Source organism: Oncorhynchus keta, chromosome 27 (assembly GCF_023373465.1).
Source record: "Oncorhynchus keta strain PuntledgeMale-10-30-2019 chromosome 27, Oket_V2, whole genome shotgun sequence".
Taxonomy (NCBI): domain Eukaryota; kingdom Metazoa; phylum Chordata; class Actinopteri; order Salmoniformes; family Salmonidae; genus Oncorhynchus; species Oncorhynchus keta.
In genome coordinates this window covers 27,587,916-27,612,448 of record NC_068447.1, presented here as the reverse complement: position 1 = coordinate 27,612,448, position 24,533 = coordinate 27,587,916, and the positions used below count along the sequence as shown (strand labels likewise).

The 24,533-nt window shown below is 44.8% G+C and overlaps 1 protein-coding gene across 1 annotated transcript in view; it reads left to right on the top strand.

Moving 5' to 3' along the window:
* LOC118371811 (semaphorin-3G) overlaps positions 1–24,533 on the top strand; it is a 63,426-nt gene that overhangs the window by 12,481 nt on the left and 26,412 nt on the right. Inside the window, exons 2-4 of the mRNA XM_052482074.1 lie at positions 10,920–11,080; positions 16,823–16,885; positions 24,243–24,362. Of these exons, the coding sequence (XP_052338034.1) occupies positions 10,920–11,080; positions 16,823–16,885; positions 24,243–24,362 (344 nt within the window). The remainder of the gene's footprint in view (positions 1–10,919; positions 11,081–16,822; positions 16,886–24,242; positions 24,363–24,533) is intronic.

Genomic DNA, 24,533 nt, shown 5'->3' with positions numbered 1-24,533 from the left:
CAGTGGTGTGAAGAATGTACTACAGCACTACCTCAGAATCCACAGGGACAATTTATGTCTCCACTGAGGACCTTCACAACACTATGTGAGGTCTTAGACATAGAATGTCTAAATGGGTTTTTAAGAAGCAAAAAAACAAGCTTAGGAGTTGAGGGAAGGCCCAACGCACCTTCAATGTGTACATTACTCTCTCTGTCAAACAGACACACAGGCACTCCCTCACACATACTCAGTGTAGAGCTTCACCATATAATGCCATAGAAAGGCCAGGTCCATACCAGTCAGTAGTAACCCAGAGTATTGTGTCACCAGCCAAGACAAACACCTGACTTCTGTCCCATAGACTCAAGTAGCCATAATAGACCCCATAGAGATTCACAGTCTCCATACACTGTGGAAGAATTTTGTTTGCATTCTCCTTGCGTCCTCTCTCCTTTCTTCTCTTCTCCTTCTCAGAACCCATTGGATGAGAAGCTCAGAGGGGAGGGACCTCTGGCATTCTCAACCAATGGGTTTTGAGAAGGAGACGAGGAGAGAGGACCTAAGGACAATGCAGTTGAGATCTTCCCTGTAAATATTATCTAATTAGGAAAGAACAGCTCTGGGGATGATACACAGCACCTATTTTTCTGGGTGAAATTGTTATTTTCCTGCGTGTCTGTGTGTCTGTGTGTGCGTGCAAGTTTGCTTACTTGTGTGTGTAATATTCTGTGGTCGGTTATATATGACAGGCCCGGAGATGGTAAAGGACACGTGGGCAGAAAATACAGGGCTTTCATGTGTCACGGGCATCTGTGGTGGGGCAGGTGGACACAGATAATGGTGGCAGCCAAGTGGGTCCCCTGTGGGTCCGTGCACAGAGGAGGGGGTGGGTAGTTCAAACAATGTGGAAAAGATGGAGGAGGAGGTGGGAGGGTTGATTTGTGTGTAGACCCAGATTCCTGCCATTCTTGGTACACAGCAATAATATACAGCAGTGCTAAAACAAGGAACACTGGCCTGGGAAGTATTTTAGTAGTGTAATAACTTTAGTGTATGTGTGTATGAGTGTGTGCACGTGTTTATCTATACTTGTGGGGACTAGAAGTCCCAACTGGGGACATTTGGTTAGTCCCCACAAGAGCAAATGCTATTTCTATGGGGTTTAGGGTTAAGGTTAGAATTAGTTTTAGAATTAAGTTTATGGTTAGGAGCTAGGGTTAGGTTTAGGGTTAGATTTAGGGTTAGGGAAAATAGGATCTTGAATGGGACTGAATTGTCTGTCCCCACAAGATTAGTTATACAAGACTGTGTGTGTGTGTGTGTGTGTGTGTGTGTGTGTGTGTGTGTGTGTGTGTGTGTGTGTGTGTGTGTGTGTGTGTGTGTGTGTGTGTGTGTGTGTGTGTGTGTGTGTGTGTGTGTGTGTGTGTGTGTGTGTGTATGTGTGTCTCTCTGTGTGTGTGTGCACTATAAAAAAAAAGACAATATATCCAATTGCTTAAACAGCATTCTACTGTGAGTTGAGTTTACTTTAAAAGGACAAGAATTTGAGCTAATGTGTTCAAGTGTGTTTACTCAGCAAACTCTGCTCAAAGTGAGCTGAATATCAACAAGCTTGTTGAGTAAAATGACAAATTCATGTTTGCTCAAAATCCCTCAAAACTACACCCATCATTATCATACTTCCCACCATAGTTGATTAAACTTATGCCACACAGCGATAAAAATCATACATGTTTCTAAAATAATGAAATGTGTTAGTTATTGGACTTAATGTACCCGATAGTGAGACGGCTGTTCCAGTTCATATGATTTAGGTAGCTCAATAATCAATCTTGGCAAGGCCTCTGAGAAATATGCAAATAATGTAGAATACATTCTCAAGCGGAATTGTATCTTCACTTAACCTACATTTCAAAATTGAGTGATCATACAATTCAACCAGAGAATGTATGTTGGTTCTAATATATCACCAAATTTGAAGCAAACTTACAATCCTATTGCAGCTGATTGCCTTACAATATATTTTTTTACATTGTGTGTGAACCTGTCAGATGGAGAGAGAAGGTGGGTTAGAGATGTAACGATGACAGGCATGAGGTGGAGACAATGAGAGAAGGGATGTGAGTGTTTCACCATAGTGTGGCTACGGGGGTCTAATGGGCATCAGATGTGCCTCCTTCCTTTGCCCCTCTCCCATCACCCCCTCATTCCTCACCCTGAGCTCAGAATAACACTCCTCCAGCCAGCCCTTAACACACTAACTACTAACACTGCTTGGCTTGGGGCACAATTTGTACCTACAGATGATACAGTCAGATAGAAGAGCCTTGAGCACTCCCTCACACACATCCTACTTTTCACCAGCCTCTCTCTCTCTCTCTCTCTCTCTCTCTCTCTCTCTCTCTCTCTCTCTCTCTCTCTCTGCCTTAGTCTCTCCTTCTCACACTATTTAAATATTTATTTTCCTGTCTAGGCACTGAAATAATACAGCGAGATTGGGGTTATGTCTATGAGAAGCCCCATCCATCAGAAAATGTCTTTACATACACAGCTGTGATGGAGGAGGAACATGTTGGCATGTAAGCCATGTGGCTGAGGCATCCAGAGGATCTGTATTGAGTACACTTTCCCAGAAGTGATTGGATGTTATGGTTACAGAGAATGTAGGAAATGACATGTTGGATGTTTTGTGAGTTTTTTCCCAAGCCTGGAGTTGGTCAGAGGTTACCATTAGGCAAAACTGGTTAACTCATCGTTGTTTCCACGTAATTCCAACCCCCAAAATGTATGTGATGTCGTTGAAGCAACGCGGAAATCTGATTGGATTTGCAAACAGTCATCAACGTAAGGGCATTTAGTCTGTTTTTCACCCATCTTTTAACCTAAATCTAATGATAGGGTGATATTAGTTGTAGATTTCACGTTGAGTTCAACTAGACGCTGAACTGACGTCTGTGCCCAATGAGCATCATTATCCCTAGTCAAAGTAGGTGGCTGAGGCATCGTCTGGGTCAATGGTGTTGTGGTTAGCACTCAGACAGACCATAATCAGGGACACTCTGCATTAATATTGAATTGGTATTGGGTTAGTATTTGGATAGTCTGGGTTAGTCTGAGATTTCCTTGGTTAGGCTGTCTTATCTGTTGAATCAATATTATCCCTGGGCTCTGGTGTCAGCTCTGAGGACCATCCAGACAGGGAGGTGGACACACACACACACACACACACACACACACACACACACACACACACACACACACACACACACACACACACACACACACACACACACACACACACACACACACACACACACACACACACACACACACACACACACACACACACACACTATTACGGGGCATTAGCCTATGGGGTGCCAGTATAGTGCGACCAGATGAAGGGCTCAGACCAGATGTTTACACTCTTAATCCACTGGATAAACAAACAGGAAGACTGAAGAGGAGGGGAGAGGAGGAGGAGAACCCTCGATAGACTCCCACCCTCCCTGATCCCCTCCTCTCTCTCCCCAGTCTCCAGTGTTTGGTTCCCAAAGCCCCAGACCCTCAGAGAGTGACCCCTCTTTCTCTGTTTATTTGTGTCTATGGGACACTGCAATGGGAAGAAAGTGGATGTTGGTTAAAAGCTGCATGTAGGAGCATAGTTAGTTTAGTTGAGTTTAAGGCAGAGGGTTTTGCTGTGAAAATCAATATTTGACACATTGACAACAAATGGTTATTACTTAGATTTGGCAAGGATGTTCTTATTTTGGAGCATTGCGTTCATGTAAATGTGGCATATTTATCGCCATATGTACAATGTTCTTTACATTTGGGGTTATTTTTTTGGTAACTGTAGGGTTCTAAATGATTTGGCAGATGTTTTACTGTCGTGAGGTTTTTTAAAGAGGTAAAAAGAAAGAGAGTTGAAGATGAAGAGCGAAGGAGAAAAAGAGGAGAAGTGTGTGGTGTATGTGTGAAGAATGACTGTTTTCTGAGGCGTCAGGCTGTTACAGTGATAACAAGCTACAGATGAGCTGAAATCTGTTAGGTATTAGCTTGCCGCCACCACCTTTCTGCGCGTGTGTTTGATTGTGTGTGTTTTATGTGTACTGCACAGTATCTTCAGTTTGGGGGGTTTGGGAACAGGGAGAGGAGATAGTGGCTAAAGGAATGGAGTAGGAGCTGCATCACTGATACGTTTCATTTCCTCCTCTCTTGTCAAAACACAGAGGTGAGAGCAGAGCAACAGATCTCGACCTCATAGTTGGCTATCTCGAGCTTCAACACTCACTTCAGACTGAAATCTATCCTCAGCTCATACAGATCAGTGGAAAACACTGAACCCCTACATGCATTTACAGGTGTATGCTGGTAACTTAAAATTAAAACAGTGACTGAATTTCTGCAAGTGTTCAGTTGGACTCTGTTCAGTTAGACACTGTTCAGTTGGACTCTGTTCAGTTGGACTATGTTCAGTTGGACTCTGTTCAGTTAGACTCTGTTCAGTTGGATTCTGTTTAGTTGGACTCTGTTCAGTTAGACTCTGTTCAGTTGGATTCTGTTCAGTTGGACTCTGTTCAGTTAGACTCTGTTCAGTTAGACACTGTTCAGTTGGACTCTGTTCAGTTAGACTCTGTTCAGTTGGATTCTGTTCAGTTGGACTCTGTTCAGTTAGACTCTGTTCAGTTAGACACTGTTCAGTTAGACACTGTTCAGTTGGACTCTGTTCAGTTGGACTCTGTTCAGTTAGACACTGTTCAGTTGGACTCTGTTCAGTTAGACACTGTTCAGTTGGACTCTGTTCAGTTAGACACTGTTCAGTTGGACTCTGTTCAGTTAGACACTGTTCAGTTAGACACTGTTCAGTTGGACTCTGTTCAGTTAGACACTGTTCAGTTAGACACTGTTCAGTTGGACTCTGTTCAGTTAGACACTGTTCAGTTAGACTCTGTTCAGTTAGACGCTGTTCAGTTGTACTCTGTTCAGTTAGACACTGTTCAGTTGGACTCTGTTCAGATAGACTCTGTTCAGCTAGACACTGAATCTTTGTCTGTAACATGATCTGCTACAGAATAGTATTGATGGATGTTTCCTTGTGCTTATACTGTACATGTGTCTCAACCCTTACTACCCCTCTAGGTATCTCTCTTCTGTACTGTCTGTATTTGCTAACCTGTCTGTCTCCAGTATATATATAGGTATACATATGTCACTGGTGGCCTTGTGGTCCTCATCTATGCTTATCTCTGTGCTCCCCTGTCTGTTAGGAATGTATGTCAGTACCCCCCCTATTTCTCCCTGTTGATGCTCATGTCTACAGGACCTGTTTTTGTGTCTGTGAGTTAGATCTCCTGTCTGTCAGTTTGTCCGTCCATCCGTATGTCTGTATGCTGAGTCAGTGGTACCTTAGGCTGCGTTCTGTTGGGAGGTAGGCTTAGTCTTTGAATTGGAAAAGGCTTCAAATAACTTTTATAAGGTCTTAATAACAGGCAGCCCTGTTGTTTGGCTTCTGCTGTAGCAATGGTTTCATCAGATTCCAATTAAAGGGGTTGGGTCTGACTCGTGCCACCTCAGCTTTTCCAGTCATATACATTTTATTCACAATTAGGAAATATATGAGGGGAAAAACACTGTAAAGTGAAAAGTGTTCTCCAATGCTTTCTACAGTTCATTATGGTGATGAGGGATAACTGTGTGTGTGTGTTGGTGTTAAGCTGGCTGTTAAAAAGCTGTAATAGTGTTTATGTACATGGGAAGACCAATGCCAGTGTATGTCTCTGCATGTCTGTCATCTCTCCGCTGTCACCTTCTCTACTTCTCTACTGAGTCTCTCGGCCTTTCCGCGCGTGCACACACATACACACACATACACACACACACACACACACACACACACACACACACACACACACACACACACACACACACACACACACACACACACACACACACACACACACACACACACACACACACACACACACACACACGCTGATAGACGAGCCCCTGTCACTCAGTGCTCCTCAGTGTTCGCTGAGTGATGCACAAGGTCCCCTCTGTACCCAGCAACACCTTGTCCATCCGTGGGGCCCTACAGAGTTCTGGGCGTCAGGTCCTCACAAGACACAGAGAGAGAGACACACACCCCACACACAACCCCCCACCCCCAGACACAGAGAGACCCCCCCCGACACACACTGGGCTGATCAGGCAAAAACATACAAACCACCACCTCACATCGAACTTGAACTGCGTATCTAGGCCACTCTTGCAGAGAGAGACTGTAGATGTGTTTGTTATTTGATGTTGTTGCCAGAATAGCTGGAGATCCAACAGTGAACTAATGTCTGTGAGACATTAAAGAGTAGAAATGGCAGGCCGAAGAGATGTTTGAAATATAATTACAACACTGAATAATACCTCAGGTACCACTCTGCCTTTTAATGAGCTCAACGCTTCTGATCTGATGGTTAGAGATCAAAGGATTGTTTCTCTCTCTCTCTCTCTCTCTCTCTGAGTTCCACCTCCTGACTCTCGATTGCTTTTGGGAAGAGGGAGATCTGATGTCTACAGACCAGTCTGGCAACACTTCACAGAGACCACCAACAGAGACACACACACACACAAAGTTTTTCTGTCTTCTCTTACAACACTCCAGCCAAGATGTCAGGGGAGCATGCCTGGCCTCCCTACTGTGCTCTATGTTTATGGTCTGCGTGTGTTTGGTCGATCTGGGTCTGCACTGTAGAGGAGAGCCAGTAAGAAGAAGGCCCTGAGTGGATACTGTGCACACTAAAAAGTAGGGTTCCTCAAGGGTTCTTTGGGTGATTCTTCAGTATGGAACCATATTGTCCCAAATAACCCTTTGAGACCTTCAATGGTTATTTTCAGTTCAAAATAGGATTGTTTCCTATTTTAGTGATTAAGGGTTGTGTCATTCCAGTTGATCTAATCTGTTGTGTTATGCTATGACAGTCCCATTTGGCTTAGTTGGTAGCCAATGGCACTTGCAATGCCAGGGTTGTGGGTTCAATTTCCACCGGGGATCAGTACGAACAAATATGAAAATATATGCACTAACTACTGTACGTCGCTTCGTCTGCTATATGACTGAAATGTTCATAGAAACACATTGTACTGTATATGACTATGGCCAGTGATGGTGTCTTGTGAAAAACTCATGTATGGTAATTGAGAATGGTTGAGTAAATCAGTAATTCTTCATTTTCTGCATGGGAACACCAGCCATTCCAGAGCTAGCACCGCTGATTCAACTTACTAATAAACACAATAATAACACCTATGGACGTTTAACAATATAATATGGCTATTAATCTAGAATTAAAACCATGTATGGTTCTACAAAGAACCTTCCATAAAGGTTCCATAAAGAATCATAAAAAGGGTTAAAAAAAAAAGGGTAGAACCATAGCGGAATCCTTGGGGTTGTAACCATAGCGGAATCATTTGGGGTTGTAACCATAGCGGAATCCTTGTGGTTGGAACCATAGCAGAATCCTTGGGGTTGTAACCATAGCGGAATCATTGGGGTTGTAACCATAGCGGAATCCTTGGGGTTGTAACCATAGCGGAATCATTGGGGTTGTAACCATAGCGGAATCCTTGGGGTTGGAACCATAGTGGAATCCTTGGGGTTGTAACCATAGTGGAATCCTTGGGGTTGGAACCATAGTGGAATTTTTGGGGTTGTAACCATAGTGGAATCCTTGGGGTTGTAACCATAGCAGAATCCTTGGGGTTAGAACCATAGCGGAATCCTTGGGGTTGTAACCATAGCGGAATCATTGGGGTTGGAACCATAGTGGAATCCTTGGGGTTGTAACCATAGTGGCATCCTTGGGGTTGTAACCATAGTGGAATCGTTGGGGTTGTAACCATAGCGGAATCCTTGGGGTTGTAACCATAGTGGAATCCTTGGGGTTGTAACCATAGCGGAATCCTTGGGGTTGTAACCATAGTGGAATCGTTGGGGTTGTAACCATAGCGGAATCCTTGGGGTTGTAACCATAGCGGAATCCTTGGGGTTGTAACCATAGCGGAATCCTTGGGGTTGTAACCATAGCGGAATCCTTGGGGTTGTAACCATAGCGGAATCCTTGGGGTTGTAACCATAGCGGAATCCTTGGGGTTGTAACCATAGCGGAATCCTTGGGGTTGTAACCATAGCGGAATCCTTGGGGTTGTAACCATAGTGGAATCCTTGGGGTTGTAACCATAGTGGAATCCTTGGGGTTGTAACCATAGCGGAATCCTTGGGGTTGTAACCATAGCGGAATCCTTGGGGTTGTAACCATAGTGGAATCCTTGGGGTTGTAACCATAGTGGAATCCTTGGGGTTGTAACCATAGTGGAATCCTTGGGGTTGTAACCATAGCGGAATCCTTGGGGTTGTAACCATAGCGGAATCCTTGGGGTTGTAACCATAGTGGAATCCTTGGGGTTGTAACCATAGTGGAATCCTTGGGGTTGTAACCATAGCGGAATCCTTGGGGTTGTAACCATAGCGGAATCCTTGGGGTTGTAACCATAGTGGAATCCTTGGGGTCGGAAAGTATTCAGACCCCTTGACTTTTTTCACATTTTGTTACGTTACAGCCTTTTTCTAAGATGGATTAAATTAAAAAATCCTCAGCAATCTACACAGAATACCCCATAATGACAAAGTGAAAACTGTTTTTTAGAAATTATAGACTCTTTGCTATGAGACTCGAAATTGAGCTCAGGTGCATCCTGTTTCCATTGATCATCCTTGAGTTGTGTCTACAACTTGATTGGAATCCACCTGTGGTACATTCAATTGATTGGACAGGATCTGGAAAGGCACACACCTGTCTATATCACCCACAGGTGACTGTCCATGTCAGAGCAAAAACCAAGCCATGAGGTGGAAGGAATTGTCCTTAGAGCTCTGAGACAGGATTGTGTCGAGGCATAGACCTGGGGATGGGTACCAAAACATTTCTGCAGCATTGAAGGTCCCCAAGAACACAGTGGCCTCCATCATTCTTAAATGAAAGAAGTTTGGAAACAAGACTCTTCCTAGAGCTGGCCGGCCGGGGACAAGGGCCGTGGTCAAGAAACCGATGGTCACTCTGACAGAGCTCTAGAGTTCCTCTGTGGATATGGGAGAATCTTCTAAAAGGACAACCATCTCTGCAGTGCTCCACCAATCAGGCCTTTATGGTAGAGTGACCAGACGGAAGCCACTCCTCAGTAAAAGGCACATGACAGCCCGCTTGGAGTTTGTCAAAAGGCACCTAAAGACTCTCAGATCATGAAGAACAAGATTCTCTGGTCTGATGAAACCAAGATGGAGCTCTTTGACCTGAATGCCAAGCGTCACGACTAGAGGAAACCTGGCACCATCCCTAGGGTGAAGCATGGTGGTGACAGCATCATGCTGTAGGGATGTTTTTCAGCGGCAGGGACTGGGAGACTAGTCAGCATCGAGGCAAAGATGAACGGAGCAAAGTACACAGAGATCCTTGATGAAAACCTTCTCCAGCTTGCTCAGGGCCTCAGACTGAGGCGAAGGTTCACCTTCCAACCGAACAACGACCCTAAGCACACAGCCAAGACAACACAGGAGTGGCTTCGGGACAAGTCTCTGAATGTCCTTGAGTGGCCCAGCAAGAGCCCGGACTTGAACCCGATCGAACATGAGGAGACCTAAAAAATAGCTGTGCAGCAATGCTCCCCATTCAACCTGAAAGAGCTTGAGACGATTGGCAAAGAAGAATAGGAGAAACTCCCCAAATACAGATTGTAGCGTTATACAAGCTTGTAGCATCATGCCCAAGAAGACTCGATGCTGTAATCCCTGCCAAAAGTGCTTGAGTAAAGGGTCTGAATACTGATGTAAATGTGATATTTTATATTACCATATCTTTTTTTTTTTATTAACAAAAATGTCTAAAAACCTGTTTTTTCTTTGTCATTGTGGGGAATTGTGTGTAGATTGATGAGGAAAAATAAATATTTAATACATTTTAGATTAAGGCTGTAATGTATCCAAATGTGGAAAAGGCAAGGGGTCTGACTACTTTCAGAGGGCACTGTATATAGAACCATTTGTTTGTAGTGTTGTGTGTGTGTGTGTGTGAGCATGCGAGCAAACATGCGTTTGTGTTGATGGGTGGGTACCTCAGAGTAGCGCGTTCCATGTCAAGCCCAGATAACTCTTTCTGCAACTAATGTGTATTACAGGCGTATGATATCCTATAAACACTGGGACTCCACTCAAACTGCTATTGATCTTTATTTGTCATCTCAGAACACAGAACACTGAGTCATTCTCTAGCTGAGCCAAACCTTCCAGTTCTCTAATGTTCTGGAAGACCCCTGAATACCTCTGAACAAACATGGAGATCTCCTTCCCAGCAGGGAGCCCACCCAGAACAACAACCCAAATTCCATCTTAATCACAAACGGACTTTTCTCCAGCATATTGAGCAGATTTATAGTAGTCCTCCATATTGATGTATTGCATACAAAAAAGAAAGAGAAACATCATTAAAAATAGGTTACTCCATATTTGCACAGTATGGCTAATAACATAGGACATGACTGCATGTGCTGAAATACAACAGAGACATCATCTAAACGACAGGCCTCCTCACTGGTCACAGACATCAATTCAACATCTATTCCACTAAATGATGTGGAAACAACATTGATTCAACCAATGGGTTTCTACGTACTCCATGAATGGAGATCAGGTCAGGTCAGATTTCTTCTGGGAACCACACACGAGGTACCTAACCTTTTCAAATGGCAGAGATGACATCACCTCCTTGACCTACTGCATATTGATGTTTTGCTTAGTTTTCCAATGGGTTTATGTATCTTCACATGCCCACTCTGTTCTTCGCTGCATCCATCCATCCATCCTCCTTCACCTCCTCCTCCCACAGACCTTGTAGCCACCAACCGGTCCTCTATCTTCAGTGGTCACCACGGTCAGCTTTCCCTGAGCGCTTTGTTTCTGGACGAGTACCATGACCGCCTGTTCCTGGGGGGCAAAGACGTCCTCTACTCCCTGAGACTGGACCATACCAACCTGGACTCCAAAGAGGTGAGTCCATGTTCCCTGTAATATATACTGTCAACTCATGTACAATAAACCCCACATAAATAATTATTCCTAAACTCACCCATTGTCTTAGTGTTGTTGTTTGAGCTGCTGACGAGGGTGGCATGCACATCTCACTAGGACTCCTTATAGTAACTTAACAAACACTCTTATCCAGAGCAATTGACTGTAGTGAGTGCATAAATCATACTTTTTGTACTGGTCACCTGTGGGAATCAAACCCACAACCCTGGCATTGCAGGTGCCATGCTCTACCAGCTGAACCACACAGGAATACCAACCTCAAATGTCTCTAAATCATCTCTCTTTAATCCAGCTCCAATTTTAGGATTCCTAACTTATTCCCTGTAGAGATTAACACTTTAACAGTTTGAGTTAGTGGGAATCACTGCTTGAGCGGTCTGTCTGTCTGTCTGTCTGTCTGTCTGTCTGTCTGTCTGTCTGTCTGGCTGGCTGGCTGGCTGGCTGGCTGTGTCCTCATTCACCCTGTGATATACATCCTCCTGTGTGTGTCACACTTATCCTGGTCTAGTTTATACTAAGCTGGTCTCTTCTTATCAGGTCTCTGTGGTTTCCCACCTGATAGGGTAGCAGAGGGAGAAAGAGCGATTGTAAAAGAGAGACAGGAGAGAAAGCTTAACCATAGCCCCAGGTTTCTCCAGCCTCCTCCTCACATATCATTACCTCTAGAATGATTTAATCCCCCTCTATCCCTCCTTCTCTCTGGTCCTCCATCATAGACTAAGCTCTCTGCTCCTCCCTCCCTGCCTCTGTATATCACTTAACCTGCTATGTACCAGTTTACTGTTAGACTCCATTTAGAAAGTTAACTCACTATTTATTATATATATATTTTTATGTAGGGAGAAGATCAGCTTTAATATTTGCAGATATATTGTAGCTTCCATCAATGTAATTGTCTGCATCACTTCCAATCCCCATTTATTTTGTTGGCGCATATACGTACATACATATATTAACAGTTGAAGAAGTTTCGGAAGTTTACATACACCTTAGTCAAATACATTTAAATCTCAGTTTTCACAATTCCTGACATTCAATCCTAGTAACAATTCCCTGTCTTAGGTCAGTTAGAATCACCACTTTATTCTAAGAATGTGAAAATGTCAGAATAATAGTAGACATACAATTTGAAATAAATCATTATTTCTTTCATCACATTCCCAGTGGGTCAGAAGTTTACATACACTCAATTAGTATTTGGTAGCATAGCCTATAAATTGTTTAACTTGGGGCAAATGTTTCGGGTAGCCTTCCACAAGCTTCCCACAATAAGTTGGGTGAATTTTGGCCCATTCCACCTTACAGAGCTGGTGTAACTGAATCAGGTTGTAGGCCTCCTTGCTCGCACACACTTTTTCAGATCTGCCCACAAAAAAGTCCCTCCTGCAGCAAAGCACCCCTACAACATGATGCTACCACCCCCGTGCTTCACGTTTGGGATGGTGTTCTTCGGCTTGCAAGGCTCCCCCTTTTTCCTCCAAACATAACCATGGTCATTGTGGCCAAACAGTTCTATTTTTCTTTCATCAGACCAGAGGACATTTCTCCAAAAAGTACGATCTTTGTCGCCATGTGCCGTTGCAAACCGTATTCTGAATTTCTTATGACGGTTTTGGAGCTGTGGCTTCTCCCTTGCTCAGCGGCTTTTCAGGTTATGTCGATATAGGACTCGTTTTACTGTGGATATAGATACTTTAGTACTTGTTTCCTCCAGCATCTTCACAAGGTCCTTTGCTTTTGTTCTGGGATTGATTTGCACTTTTTGCACCAAAGTACATTAATCTCTAGGAGACATAACGTGTCTCCTTCCTGAGCGGTATGATGGCTCCATGGTCCCATGGTGTTTATACTTGCATACTATTCTTTGTACAGATGAACGTGGTACCTTTGGAAATTGCTCCCAAGGATGAACCAGACTTGTGGAGGTCAACAATTGTTTTTCTGAGGTCTTGGCTGATTTATTTTGATTTTCCCATGATGTCAAGCAAAGAGGCACTGAGTTTGAAGGTAGGCCTTGAAATACATCCACAGGTACACCTCCAATTGACTCAAATTATGTCAATTAGCCTATCAGAAGCTTATAAAGCCATGACATAATTTCTGGAAATGTTCAAGCTGTTTAAAGGCACAGTCAACTTAGTGTATGTAAACTTCTGACCCACTGGAATTGTGATACAGTGAATTATAAGTGAAATAATCTGTCTGTAAACAATTGTTGGAAAAATGACTTGTGTCATACACAAAGTAGATGTCCTAACCGACTTGCCAAAACTATAGTTTGTTAACAAGAAATTTGGTTGAAAAACGAGTTTTAATGAGTGGTTAAAAAACAAGTTTTAATGACTCCAACCTAATTGTATGTAAACTTCCGACTTTAACTGTATATACGTATCTTTAAAAAAATACATATTTCCTTTATTACCCTCCAGCCCTACCACCTCTCCCTCAATTGGAGCAAACTAGTGAACAACAACGCTTAGGCCTGTAATTCCAGTTTATACATACTATATACATTTTATGTATATTTTAAGTCAACTCACTATTAGTAATGTCTATACTCCTAGGCTCAGTCTGGCCGGGCCCACTAGTCTTTGACTGGGAGAAACAAACATGGATGAGTTGGAGAGATGAGGTCACAGAGACCAGGTTGGCCTGTGAACTGCCCACAGCTCACTGCCCACAGCCCACAGCTCACATCCTCAGCCCACAACTCACTGTCCTCAGCCCACAGCTCACTGCCCACAGCCCACAGCTCACAGCTCACAGCTCACTGCCCACAACTCACTGTCCTCAGCCCACAGCTCACTGCCCACAGCTCACTGCCCACAGCCCACAGCTCCAGCTCACTGCCCACAACTCACTGTCCTCAGCCCACAGCTCACTGCCCACAGCCCACAGCTCACTGCCCACAACTCACTGCCCTCAGCCCACAGCCCACAGCCCACAGCCCACAGCTCACAGCCCACAACTCACTGTCCTCAGCCCACAGCTCACTGTCCACAACTCACTGTCCTCAGCCCACAACTCACTGTCCTCAGCCCACAGCTCACTGCCCACAACTCACATCCTCAGCCCACAACTCACTGTCCTCAGCCCACAGCTCACTGTCCTCAGCCCACAGCTCACTGCCCACAACTCACTGTCCTCAGCCCACAACTCACTGTCCTCAGCCCACAGCTCACTGTCCTCAGCCCACAGCTCACTGCCCACAACTCACATCCTCAGCCCACAGCTCACTGCCCTCAGCCCACAGCTCACTGCCCACAACTCACTGTCCTCAGCCCACAGCTCACTGCCCACAACTCACTGCCCTCCGCCCACAGCTCACTGCCCACTACCCACTGCCCACCACCGCTTCCCACCACCGCCACTCTGGCATATCACATTTGGGAAGTGTTTGAACTGTTAATGGTAATGACCGACCATGGCAGAAATAAAACAAACACATGCCCATTAAACTCATGTAAATGTGCTACATTAACATGTAAATATTTTACTCTAAACTGAAATGATTGCAGCTCGATATAGACCTTTAGCTTTTAAGGAGTGTTTGTGTGTAAAACCAAACTTGTTTTATGTTGCCATAAATGTGGTCGGTTCTTAACAAATATGTCCCCCTAGTTTCAGTCACACTAGAGACTAGATAAGAGTAGATTTAAACATACGGTCTGTGTGTAGTTTAGTATGTTATGCATCTACTTGATGCATGCCACAGTAAGGTCCTTGATTGGCCAGTTCATGCCAGGGTTTGTCAGTGCTTGTTATGATTGGCTGGTGCCTGGGCTTTCCGGCCAATGGATGACACTACTGAGCCAAACAGGAAAAGGAAGTTAATCAGCGCGCTGACAGCCAAGCTCTGGTAAGAAGTTGCACTATAAGGCACAGAAACCCAAGCTGACCAGATCAATGTCTAGACATAGGGGAAACTTTATCCTGCAATTGGTGTTGATGACTAACATGTCAGGATGGTTAAACAGAGGGACGGAGTTATAGAGACAAATAGAACATGATGACCACAGTACTTCCTATTTGAATCCAGGAAAGGAATATTAGTATAAATAGCGCAGTGTTGACTATCAGATTGACTGATTCTGTGGTTCAGACCATAAAAAGGCATGTTTCAGACAGGCATGCAGGGATTTATTGTGGTTCAGTTCCAGACAGGCTCGATAAAGGGATAAAGTGTGACTTATAGAGGCCCTAATCCTTTCTGTAACATTCATTTATGATATGATAGCTGTGTTACAGAAAAGCACCTGTATCAGGTGTCGTTTTCTCTCTTATGATGAATGGCCATGCACTATAATGTAGGAGCACGCATGTACATGCACTATAATGTAGGAGCACGCATGTACATTCACTATAATGTAGGAGCACGCATGTACATGCACTATAATGTAGGAGCATGCATGTACATGCACTATAATGTAGGAGCACGCATGTACATTCACTATAATGTAGGAGCACGCATGTACATGCACTATAATGTAGGAGCACGCATGTACATGCACTATAATGTAGGAGCACGCATGTACATGCACTATAATGTAGGAGCACGCATGTACATTCACTATAATGTAGGAGCACGCATGTACATGCACTATAATGTAGGAGCACGCATGTACATGCACTATAATGTAGGAGCACGCATGTACATGCACTATAATGTAGGAGCACGCATGTACATGCACTATAATGTAGGAGCATGCATGTACATGCACTATAATGTAGGAGCACACATGTACATTCACTATAATGTAGGAGCACGCATGTACATGCACTATAATGTAGGAGCACGCATGTACATGCACTATAATGTAGGAGCACGCATGTACATGCACTATAATGTAGGAGCATGCATGTACATGCACTATAATGTAGGAGCACGCATGTACTTGCACTATAATGTAGGAGCACGCATGCACATGTACATAAGCACAGACACAAATACACATGGACACAATTGCGGATGGACACGTACGCACATTGTTTTCTTGGTACTCTGTATAGACCTCTTCCCGAAAGCAAAATAAGCTTTTAAATGAAACACACAAAAAAGCCATCTGCGATTCAGTAATTTACAACACAGTATCTGATGGTGCCAAAGAGGGGCTTTCCAAAAACAATCTTGAATAAGCTGGATATTGATGATATAGAACACACCGTAAATGTATCACACGGCCTAAATTACTACACTGTGATTACAGTTCCATGTTCGACCCACCCACATCAATTAGCACTGATTAGCCCAGGGATGATTGTGTGGGAGCAAAGACTTAGTGAGATACCTGCTTGGATTTCATGTGATCCAGTACGTTTTCATTGTTTAAACTGTGGCTAATAATGTTCTCATGCTCTAATTGTCTGTAGTTATATTGTGGATTTAGGCAGTGTACAATGTTATGACGTGATATTTCTCTCTCTCTCTCTCTCTCTCTCTCTCTCTCTCTCTCTCTCTCTCTCTCTCTCTCTCTCTCTCTCTCTCTCTCTCTCTCTCTCTCTCTCTCTCTCTCTCTCTCTCTCTCTCTCTCTCTCTCTCTCTCTCTCTCTCTCTCTCTCTCTCTCTCTCTCTCTCTCTCTCTCTCTCTCTCTCTCTCTCTCTCTCTCTCTCTCTCTCTCTCTCTCTCTCTCTCTCTCTCTCTCTCTCTCTCTCTCTCTCTCTCTCTCTCTCTCTCTCTCTCTCTCTCTCTATCATTGTAGATCTACTGGCCTCCGTTGCCTGGTAACAGAGATGAATGTGTCCAGAGAGGGAAAGATTCTCAGGTGAGTGACAGCTCAGTCAGGCCCCTCTCCTTCCTATTTACTCAAATAATGTCACATCTATGGTTTCCACCGGTCTAGCCTATTCAGCTGCTCTATCAGCCACTCTATCTCGACAGTAACATTCTAGTTACCTTACTGACTGTACTGTACATTTTACATTGCCACATCTGGATCATGTTATCAGGAAGCTAACCAGCAAATTGATGTCGACAGTTGGCTTGCTGTGTCAACACTCCCTTTTCCTATATCCTACAGGCGATAGCCATAGTCCCATGCATCCATGCCTCCATCCCTGGGTACAGTGAAGTTGTTTAACAGCCAGTGAATGAGATAGGGAGTCTTTCGATATCTAGTAATATCCTGTCCCACATGGCTGAGGTATTCAGAGTCGGGTTCCCGACACAATGAACACCAGTAAATCATCTTTAAGAAGACTGCCCATATTGAAACTGGCCCTCACTCCCCAGTCAAACACCCTAAAGACACTTGCGGTTCCATGTTTAATATCTTCTGTCCCCTAAGCCTTGGGTAACGACAGAAAGTGAAACAACCCCCGCATCTGGTCTGGGTTAGGTGGTTTGGCCTGTAAAACAGGACTAATCTGTCTTTGTGGATGTGGAGGGAAGTTTAAGACCCCCCCATTGGGCGTCAACACTGGCCCTATAGGTAACTGTGGCGTTTGAAGTGGCATGTGAGGAGGGTATCTAATATTAGGAGTTATTACGTGTTTCCTCCTCCTGTATGAGGTATGTGAGCTGGTGTTCTTAGGGGAGAGGAGCAGTCGTGACGGGTTAAAGTTGGGCCCACGGTAACTCAATCTAACCTGTGCCAAGGGAGCTGTGGGCTGTGTGTGTTTAAGCTCCCCTCCATACCCCTGGAGACACACCCATGCACCCCAGAAGCACTCACCTACCATCAGACTCATTCAGACCACAGTTCAAGTGGAGTTGGTTCTTGTCCTCTCTATCGTTCTTTTAAACAGGCCTGGACTGAAGCTGTTGCTGGAGATACGTTGTTTGTCAGAGAGGAAGAGGGGCCCATGTTTCTAGTCTAGTGTCTAGCATCATTAACAATGACTGGGCTGGGAGGTAGAGGCGAAGTGTGTCTGCTGGGAATGTGTGTACAGGGTCACATTGGTAACACTTCTCACCTCTAGTTCCTCCCAACCGGAATACGACACACCACCTCCACCCCAGTGCCCTCTGAGGCTAGGGACTCCATGAGAAAGGCTTTCAGATACTGTATGTGTTGTTTACCCTATGTAAGAAGGGGTGGTCCCCAGTGGACAGGCCCAGTTATGTCGTTGTCTCTGGGTCATTGATGGGGTGCCCTCTCTGCCGCTGTTCTCTACCTGACAAAGACTTGGACACACTCAATCAGGGCTCTGTTTGCACCTTTCCCCGCTGCTAGACAAAACCCCAGGCAATGTCATAAGTCAAAAAGTTGCAAAGGCATGGATAGGTGTTGGTTTGATTGGTTGAAATGGACTTGTTTGTGTTTTTGGCAGAGACAAAGGCTTGGTTCACAATCCTTCCTGAGGACTGATGTTATCCCAGTGGGTGTAGGGACATGTGAGTGTGTACAGAGCAGCTCATTCCGTCACAGATGGACACTTAAATGTGTGTTCTAAATATACCCTGTCTGCCTATGCCAATGGGCGGGTGAGTGAGGACAGAGCTATCCCTACCTCTCTAACTTTGTTAGGCAGTGTTGGACATGGAGACCTCCCATTAAACAAACACCGTGGAGTGAAGCGGGCGCTGGCACTGACTAGATACTGACTAGACGCTGACTAAACACTGACTAGACCCTGACTAGACACTGACTAGACACTAACTAGACGCTAACTAGACACGAACTAGACGCTGAAAAGACGATGACTAGACACTGACTAGACGCTGACTAGACGCTGACTAAACACTAACTAGACACTGATTAGACGCTGACTAGACGCTGACTCGACGCTGACTAGATGCTAACTAGACAATGACTAGACGTTGACTAGACGCTGACTAGACACTGAATAGACGCTGACTAGACACTAACTAGACACTGACTAGACACTGACTCAACGCTGACTAGACGCTAACTAGACGCTGACTAGACGCTAACTAGACGCTGACTAGACGCTGACTAGACGCTGACTAGACACGCTGACTAGACACACTGACTAGACACTGACTAGACACTGACTAGACGCTGACTAGACCCTGACTAGACACTGACTAGACACTGACTAGACACTAACTAGACACTGACTAGACGCTGACTAAACACTGAATAGACGCTGACTAGACCCTGACTAGACACTGACTAGACACTGACTAGACGCTAACTAGACGCTAACTAGACACTGACTCGACGCTGACTAGACACTAACTAGATGCTGACTAGACGCTGACTAGACACTGACTAGACACTGACTAGACACTAACTAGCCGCTAACTAGACGCTGACTAGACGCTGACTAGACGCTGACTAGACACTAACTAGACACTGACTAGACACTAACTAGACACTGACTAGACACTAACTAGACACTGACTCGATGCTGACTCAACACTGACTAGACACTGACTAGACACTGACTAGACACTGACTAGACACTAACTAGACACTAACTAGATGCTGACTAGACACTAACTAGACACTGACTAGACGCTGACTAGACGCTGAATAGACGCTGACTAGACCCTGACTAGACGCTGACTAGACACTGACTAGACACTGACTAGACACTGACTAGACACTGACTAGACGCTAACTAGACACTGACTAGACACTGACTAGACACTAACTAGACACTGACTAGACACTGACTAGACACTGACTAGACGCTAACTAGACACTGACTAGACACTGACTAGACGCTAACTAGACGCTGACTAGACGCTGACTAGACACTAACTAGACACTGACTAGACGCTGACTAGACACTAACGAGACACTGAATAGACGCTGACTAGACCCTGACTAGACACTAACTAGACACTGACTAGACACTGACTCGACGCTGACTAGACGCTAACTAGACGCTGACTAGACACTGACTAGACACTGACTAGACGCTAACTAGACGCTGACTAGACGTTGACTAGATTCTGACTAGACGCTGACTAGACACGCTGACTAGACACGCTGACTAGACACTGACTAGACACTGAATAGACGCTGACTAGACACTGACTAGACGCTGACTAGACACTGACTAGACACTAACTAGACACTGACTAGACACTGACTCGACGCTGACTAGACCCTGACTAGATGCTGACTAGACGCTGACTCGACGCTGACTAGACGCTGACTAGACACTGACTAGACACTGACTCGACGCTGACTAGACACTGACTAGACACTGACTAGACGCTGACTAGACACTGAATAGACGCTGACTCGACCCTGACTAGACCCTGACTAGACGCTGACTAGACGCTGACTAGACACTGACTAGACACTGACTCGACGCTGACTAGACACTAACTAGACGCTGACTAGACGCTGACTAGACGCTGATTAGGCGCTGACTCGACACTGACTAGGCACTGACTAGACACTGACTAGACACTGACTAGACACTGACTAGACACTAACTCAACGCTGACTAGACACTGACGAGACACTGACTAGACGCTGACTAGATGCTGACTAGACACTAACTAGACGCTGACTAGAAGCTGACTAGACACTGACGAGACACTGACTAGACGCTGACTAGACGCTGACTAGACACTGACTAGACACTGACTAGACCGCCTGGCTGGTTTTAAAGCCGGAGCGCGTTGTGTTACTATTCAGCGTTCTGATGGTCGCAATCTGTCTCCTTCCCTTATACACAATGTGTCTGTGTCTTGGAGCTGTAGCATGTGCATACTACTTCCCTCCATTGACTGTGGGGGGATGGAGGAGTTAGAGGTGGGTGCGTGTCTGTGAGGGTATTTTATTGACTGGCTAACGGAGGGGAACCGGCTGTTCAATGGGGCTGTGTGACCCCGCTGGTTGACCACTGGGTAACACCTAACGTGTTTGCTTTATGATGGCCTTTCTTACAGGTCGCGACCACATGACCCCTAATTTCATTGCCACCAGCAGACATAGATGTCCCATAGCCATCCCTCAGCAGGAACCAGACAATAACAAAGCAGGAACTACCGGGGTTGTGGCTTTGGGAGAGTTATTAGTCCGAGTGGATGGGTGAGAGATTTGAATGTTTAAAGGATTTGTAGGAGACTTTTGAAGAACTTTGTGAGACTGAGACTTCATGCATCAGGGAGCTGGAAACTCAACTTGGTGCCATTTGGCACAGTGCCCTGGCATTATCCAGCACTGCCAGAGGAAACATTCCACTATGTTCATTAATGGGTACAGTCGTACTTATGGGTACAAACGTGGAAGTGACTTGCTTTAAAAAGTGAATCATCTACTAACCAAGGACAAATATGCAGACAGACACTGTGGATCGCTCTAGGCTAACAGTACGTCTAAGCTTACTTGATATGAACAACTACTGCTGGGCTAAAGCAACCAAACCTTAGGAGTTGAGCACGTCTTATAGTGCATTTGATGCCTACGCTTGTGTCTACCACTTGTCTGGGAGCTGGTGGGATTGTGTTGTGTGTCTGTCTAAGTTAGCAATGTTCACATCTGTAGTCTGCTCATCTGGCCTTCTCCTCAGCACACTGCTTCTTTGCTCTTTCTTCTCCATGTAGCTCCAGCTGTGTGGACCACAGAGACTTGGACTGAAGCATCCTGCTTTTTCCAAAACAGCTTTGTGTGTGTTTGAGTGTGTGTGCACAGCTGTACGCCTGTTTGAGGGTGTGTGTGTTTGTCTTTCTCTCTCTGCGTGTTTGTATGTTTCCCTCAACGATGGTCTTGATTTCCTGTTAGTGTTAACAGCGCTGATTGCTCTCCAGTGAATGCATGCTGTTTACACTGGAACAAGATGTCTCCATCCCTCAGTATAATCATCTGAGGCCTGATGGTATTACCCTACCACCCTGCCTGTCTGTTACACACTCAATATTATGGAGAAATACATTACGAAGGATCTGCCACTCATCAGTCTATACACTGAGTGTATAAAACATTAGGAACATGGAGGAGACAGGGCCAGGAGACTGCTTCTCTCCACTGGGACCAGTCTGGAGTCTGTTTCTACAGTCCGTCTCACTACAGCCTACCCTCTATACTCTACCAGAGCAGGGGAGGAGAGAGGGATGGTGGTAGGTGAAGAGAGGGAGGGAGGAAGCGTTTTGGGTAATTAAAACCTGAGAGGAGGAGTATGTGCGTAAGGAGGAGTGTGTGTGTGTGTGTGTGTGTGTGTGTGTGTGTGTGTGTGTGTGTGTGTGTGTGTGTGTGTGTGTGTGTGTGTGTGTGTGTGTGTGTGTGTGTGTGTGTGTGTCTGAGGAGTGTGTGTGAGTGTGTGTGTGTGTGTGTGTGTGTGTGTGTGTGTGTGTGTGTGTGTGTGTGTGTGTGTGTGTGTGTGTGTGTGTGTGTGTGTGTGTGTGTGTGTGTGTGTGTGTGTGTGTGTGTGTGTGTGTGTGTGTGTGTGTGTCTGTGTCTGTGTCTGTGTCTGTGTGCAGCTATAGTCTGGACAGGAAGGAGAGCCGAGTCATGTTTGGCTGATAGATACGAAGCACACCTGGCTTCACTCCAAACCTCTAATATACTGTACAGTGGGTGTACAAAACATTAGGAACACCTTCCTAATATTGGGTTGCACCCCCCTTTGCCCTCAAACAGCCTCAATTCGTTAGGGCATGGAATCTACAAGGTGTCGAAAGCGTTCCACAGGGATGCTGGCCCATCTTGACTCCAATGCTTCCCACAGTGTCAAGTTGGCTGGATGTCCTTTGGGTGGTGGACCTTCTTGATACAAACGGGAAACTGTTGAGCTTGAAACAAACAGCAGCGTTGCAGTTCTTGACACAAACCAGTGCCCCTGGCACCTTCTACCCCGTTCAAAGGCACTTCAATATTTTGTAACATGTCTCCTCCCCTTCATCCACACTGATTGAAGTGGATTTAACAAGTGACATCAATAAGGGATCATAGCTTTCACCTGGATTCCCCTGGTCAGTCTATGTCATGTTCAGAATGTTTTGTACATTCAGTGTATAATAGTGTATAATACTCAACTTACAAAAATATTTAAGCTGAAATTGAGATTTCATTTTAGTAATAAGGCCTTTTCTTTTGAATCCAGAAGGAGGCTAGTATCAGCTACATTTATGCCTATACTAAACTATGGGGATATGTTATATATGAATGCTTCCGCTCAGTATTTGAGATAAATTGACACTCTTTTCCATGGCACTTTGAGATTTATTTTAAACTGCAAAACCCTTACACACCACTGCACTTGGTTGCCTGGCCTTCTCTAGTAACTCGTAGGCTCAGTCACTGGTATACTTTTATTTACAAAGCCATTTTGGGTTTACTACCTTTTTATTTGGGCATTTTTATTATGGTGGCTATTCTCTTCATTCGCTGGACTTTATCCTGCTAACTGTTCCAAATGTCTGAACTGAAATTGGTAAAAGGGCTTTTATGTACTCTGTGCCATCGTCTTGGAACGCCTTACAAAATACTTTTAAACTGGAAGAACTTGTCCCTATTGGTGTTTTTAAATCATTATTGAAGGATTTTGAGGCTGATTCCCTGACCTGTCAATGTTTATCATTTGCTGTTTTATACTCTTGTGAATTCAATGGTTTTTACTAGATTACTTGTAGTTTTTCATGTTGTCTGTCTGTAATTTTTTTGTAATGACTTGGTGCTGCCTATCTTGGCCAGGACGCTCTTGAATAAGAGATTTTAATCTTAATGAGCCCTTCCTGTTTAAAAAAAATAATAATTTAAGTAGTCACACACACACAGCAGCTAAGTGGACGAGTTTGACCCTCTCACCCTAGGGCAGTGACACTCTTGGCTTGTTTCCTGTTGGTCACTGTGACACCACTCCTCAGCTTCTATTGTGAAACTTGAAGAAAAGGATACATCTGTGCCCTACTCTTCCTGAGGGCTCGAGGATTCTATGTTCTCTTATTCTCCCCCCCCCCCTCTCTCTCTAGCTCTCCATCTTTCTCCTTCTCTTCTCTTTGTTGCCTGATCCCTCCATGTGGCTCTGTCTTTGGCTGTGGGAAAGATCTGGGAAGCCCAGCGTTTGTTGAAGTTTATTGTTTTTCATCTTTTCAAATCTTGTTCTTGGCCCTTATTGCTAACATGTGGAATCAATGGCCTTTGTTAAGAAATATTTTTGCTCTACACAAAATGGTCAGAAATTGGTTGACAGTTTATTGTTGTCCTGTGCATGTGTATTTATTTAACCTGTGTGTGTGTGTGTGTGTGTTCACAGACGGAGTGTGCCAACTTTGTGCGCCTGCTGCAGCCCTATAACCGCACCCACCTGCTGGCCTGTGGTACGGGTGCATTCCAACCCATGTGTACCTATGTGTACGTGGGCTACCGTGGAGAGGTAAGACCCCACTGCATCACACACACACACACACACACACACACACACACACACACACACACACACACACACACACACACACACACACACACACACACACACAGAGGCTCTGACAGATGAGTCACCCTGGTTTTGCTCTACATACTCTCTCCTCCAGCAGCCAGTAATCAG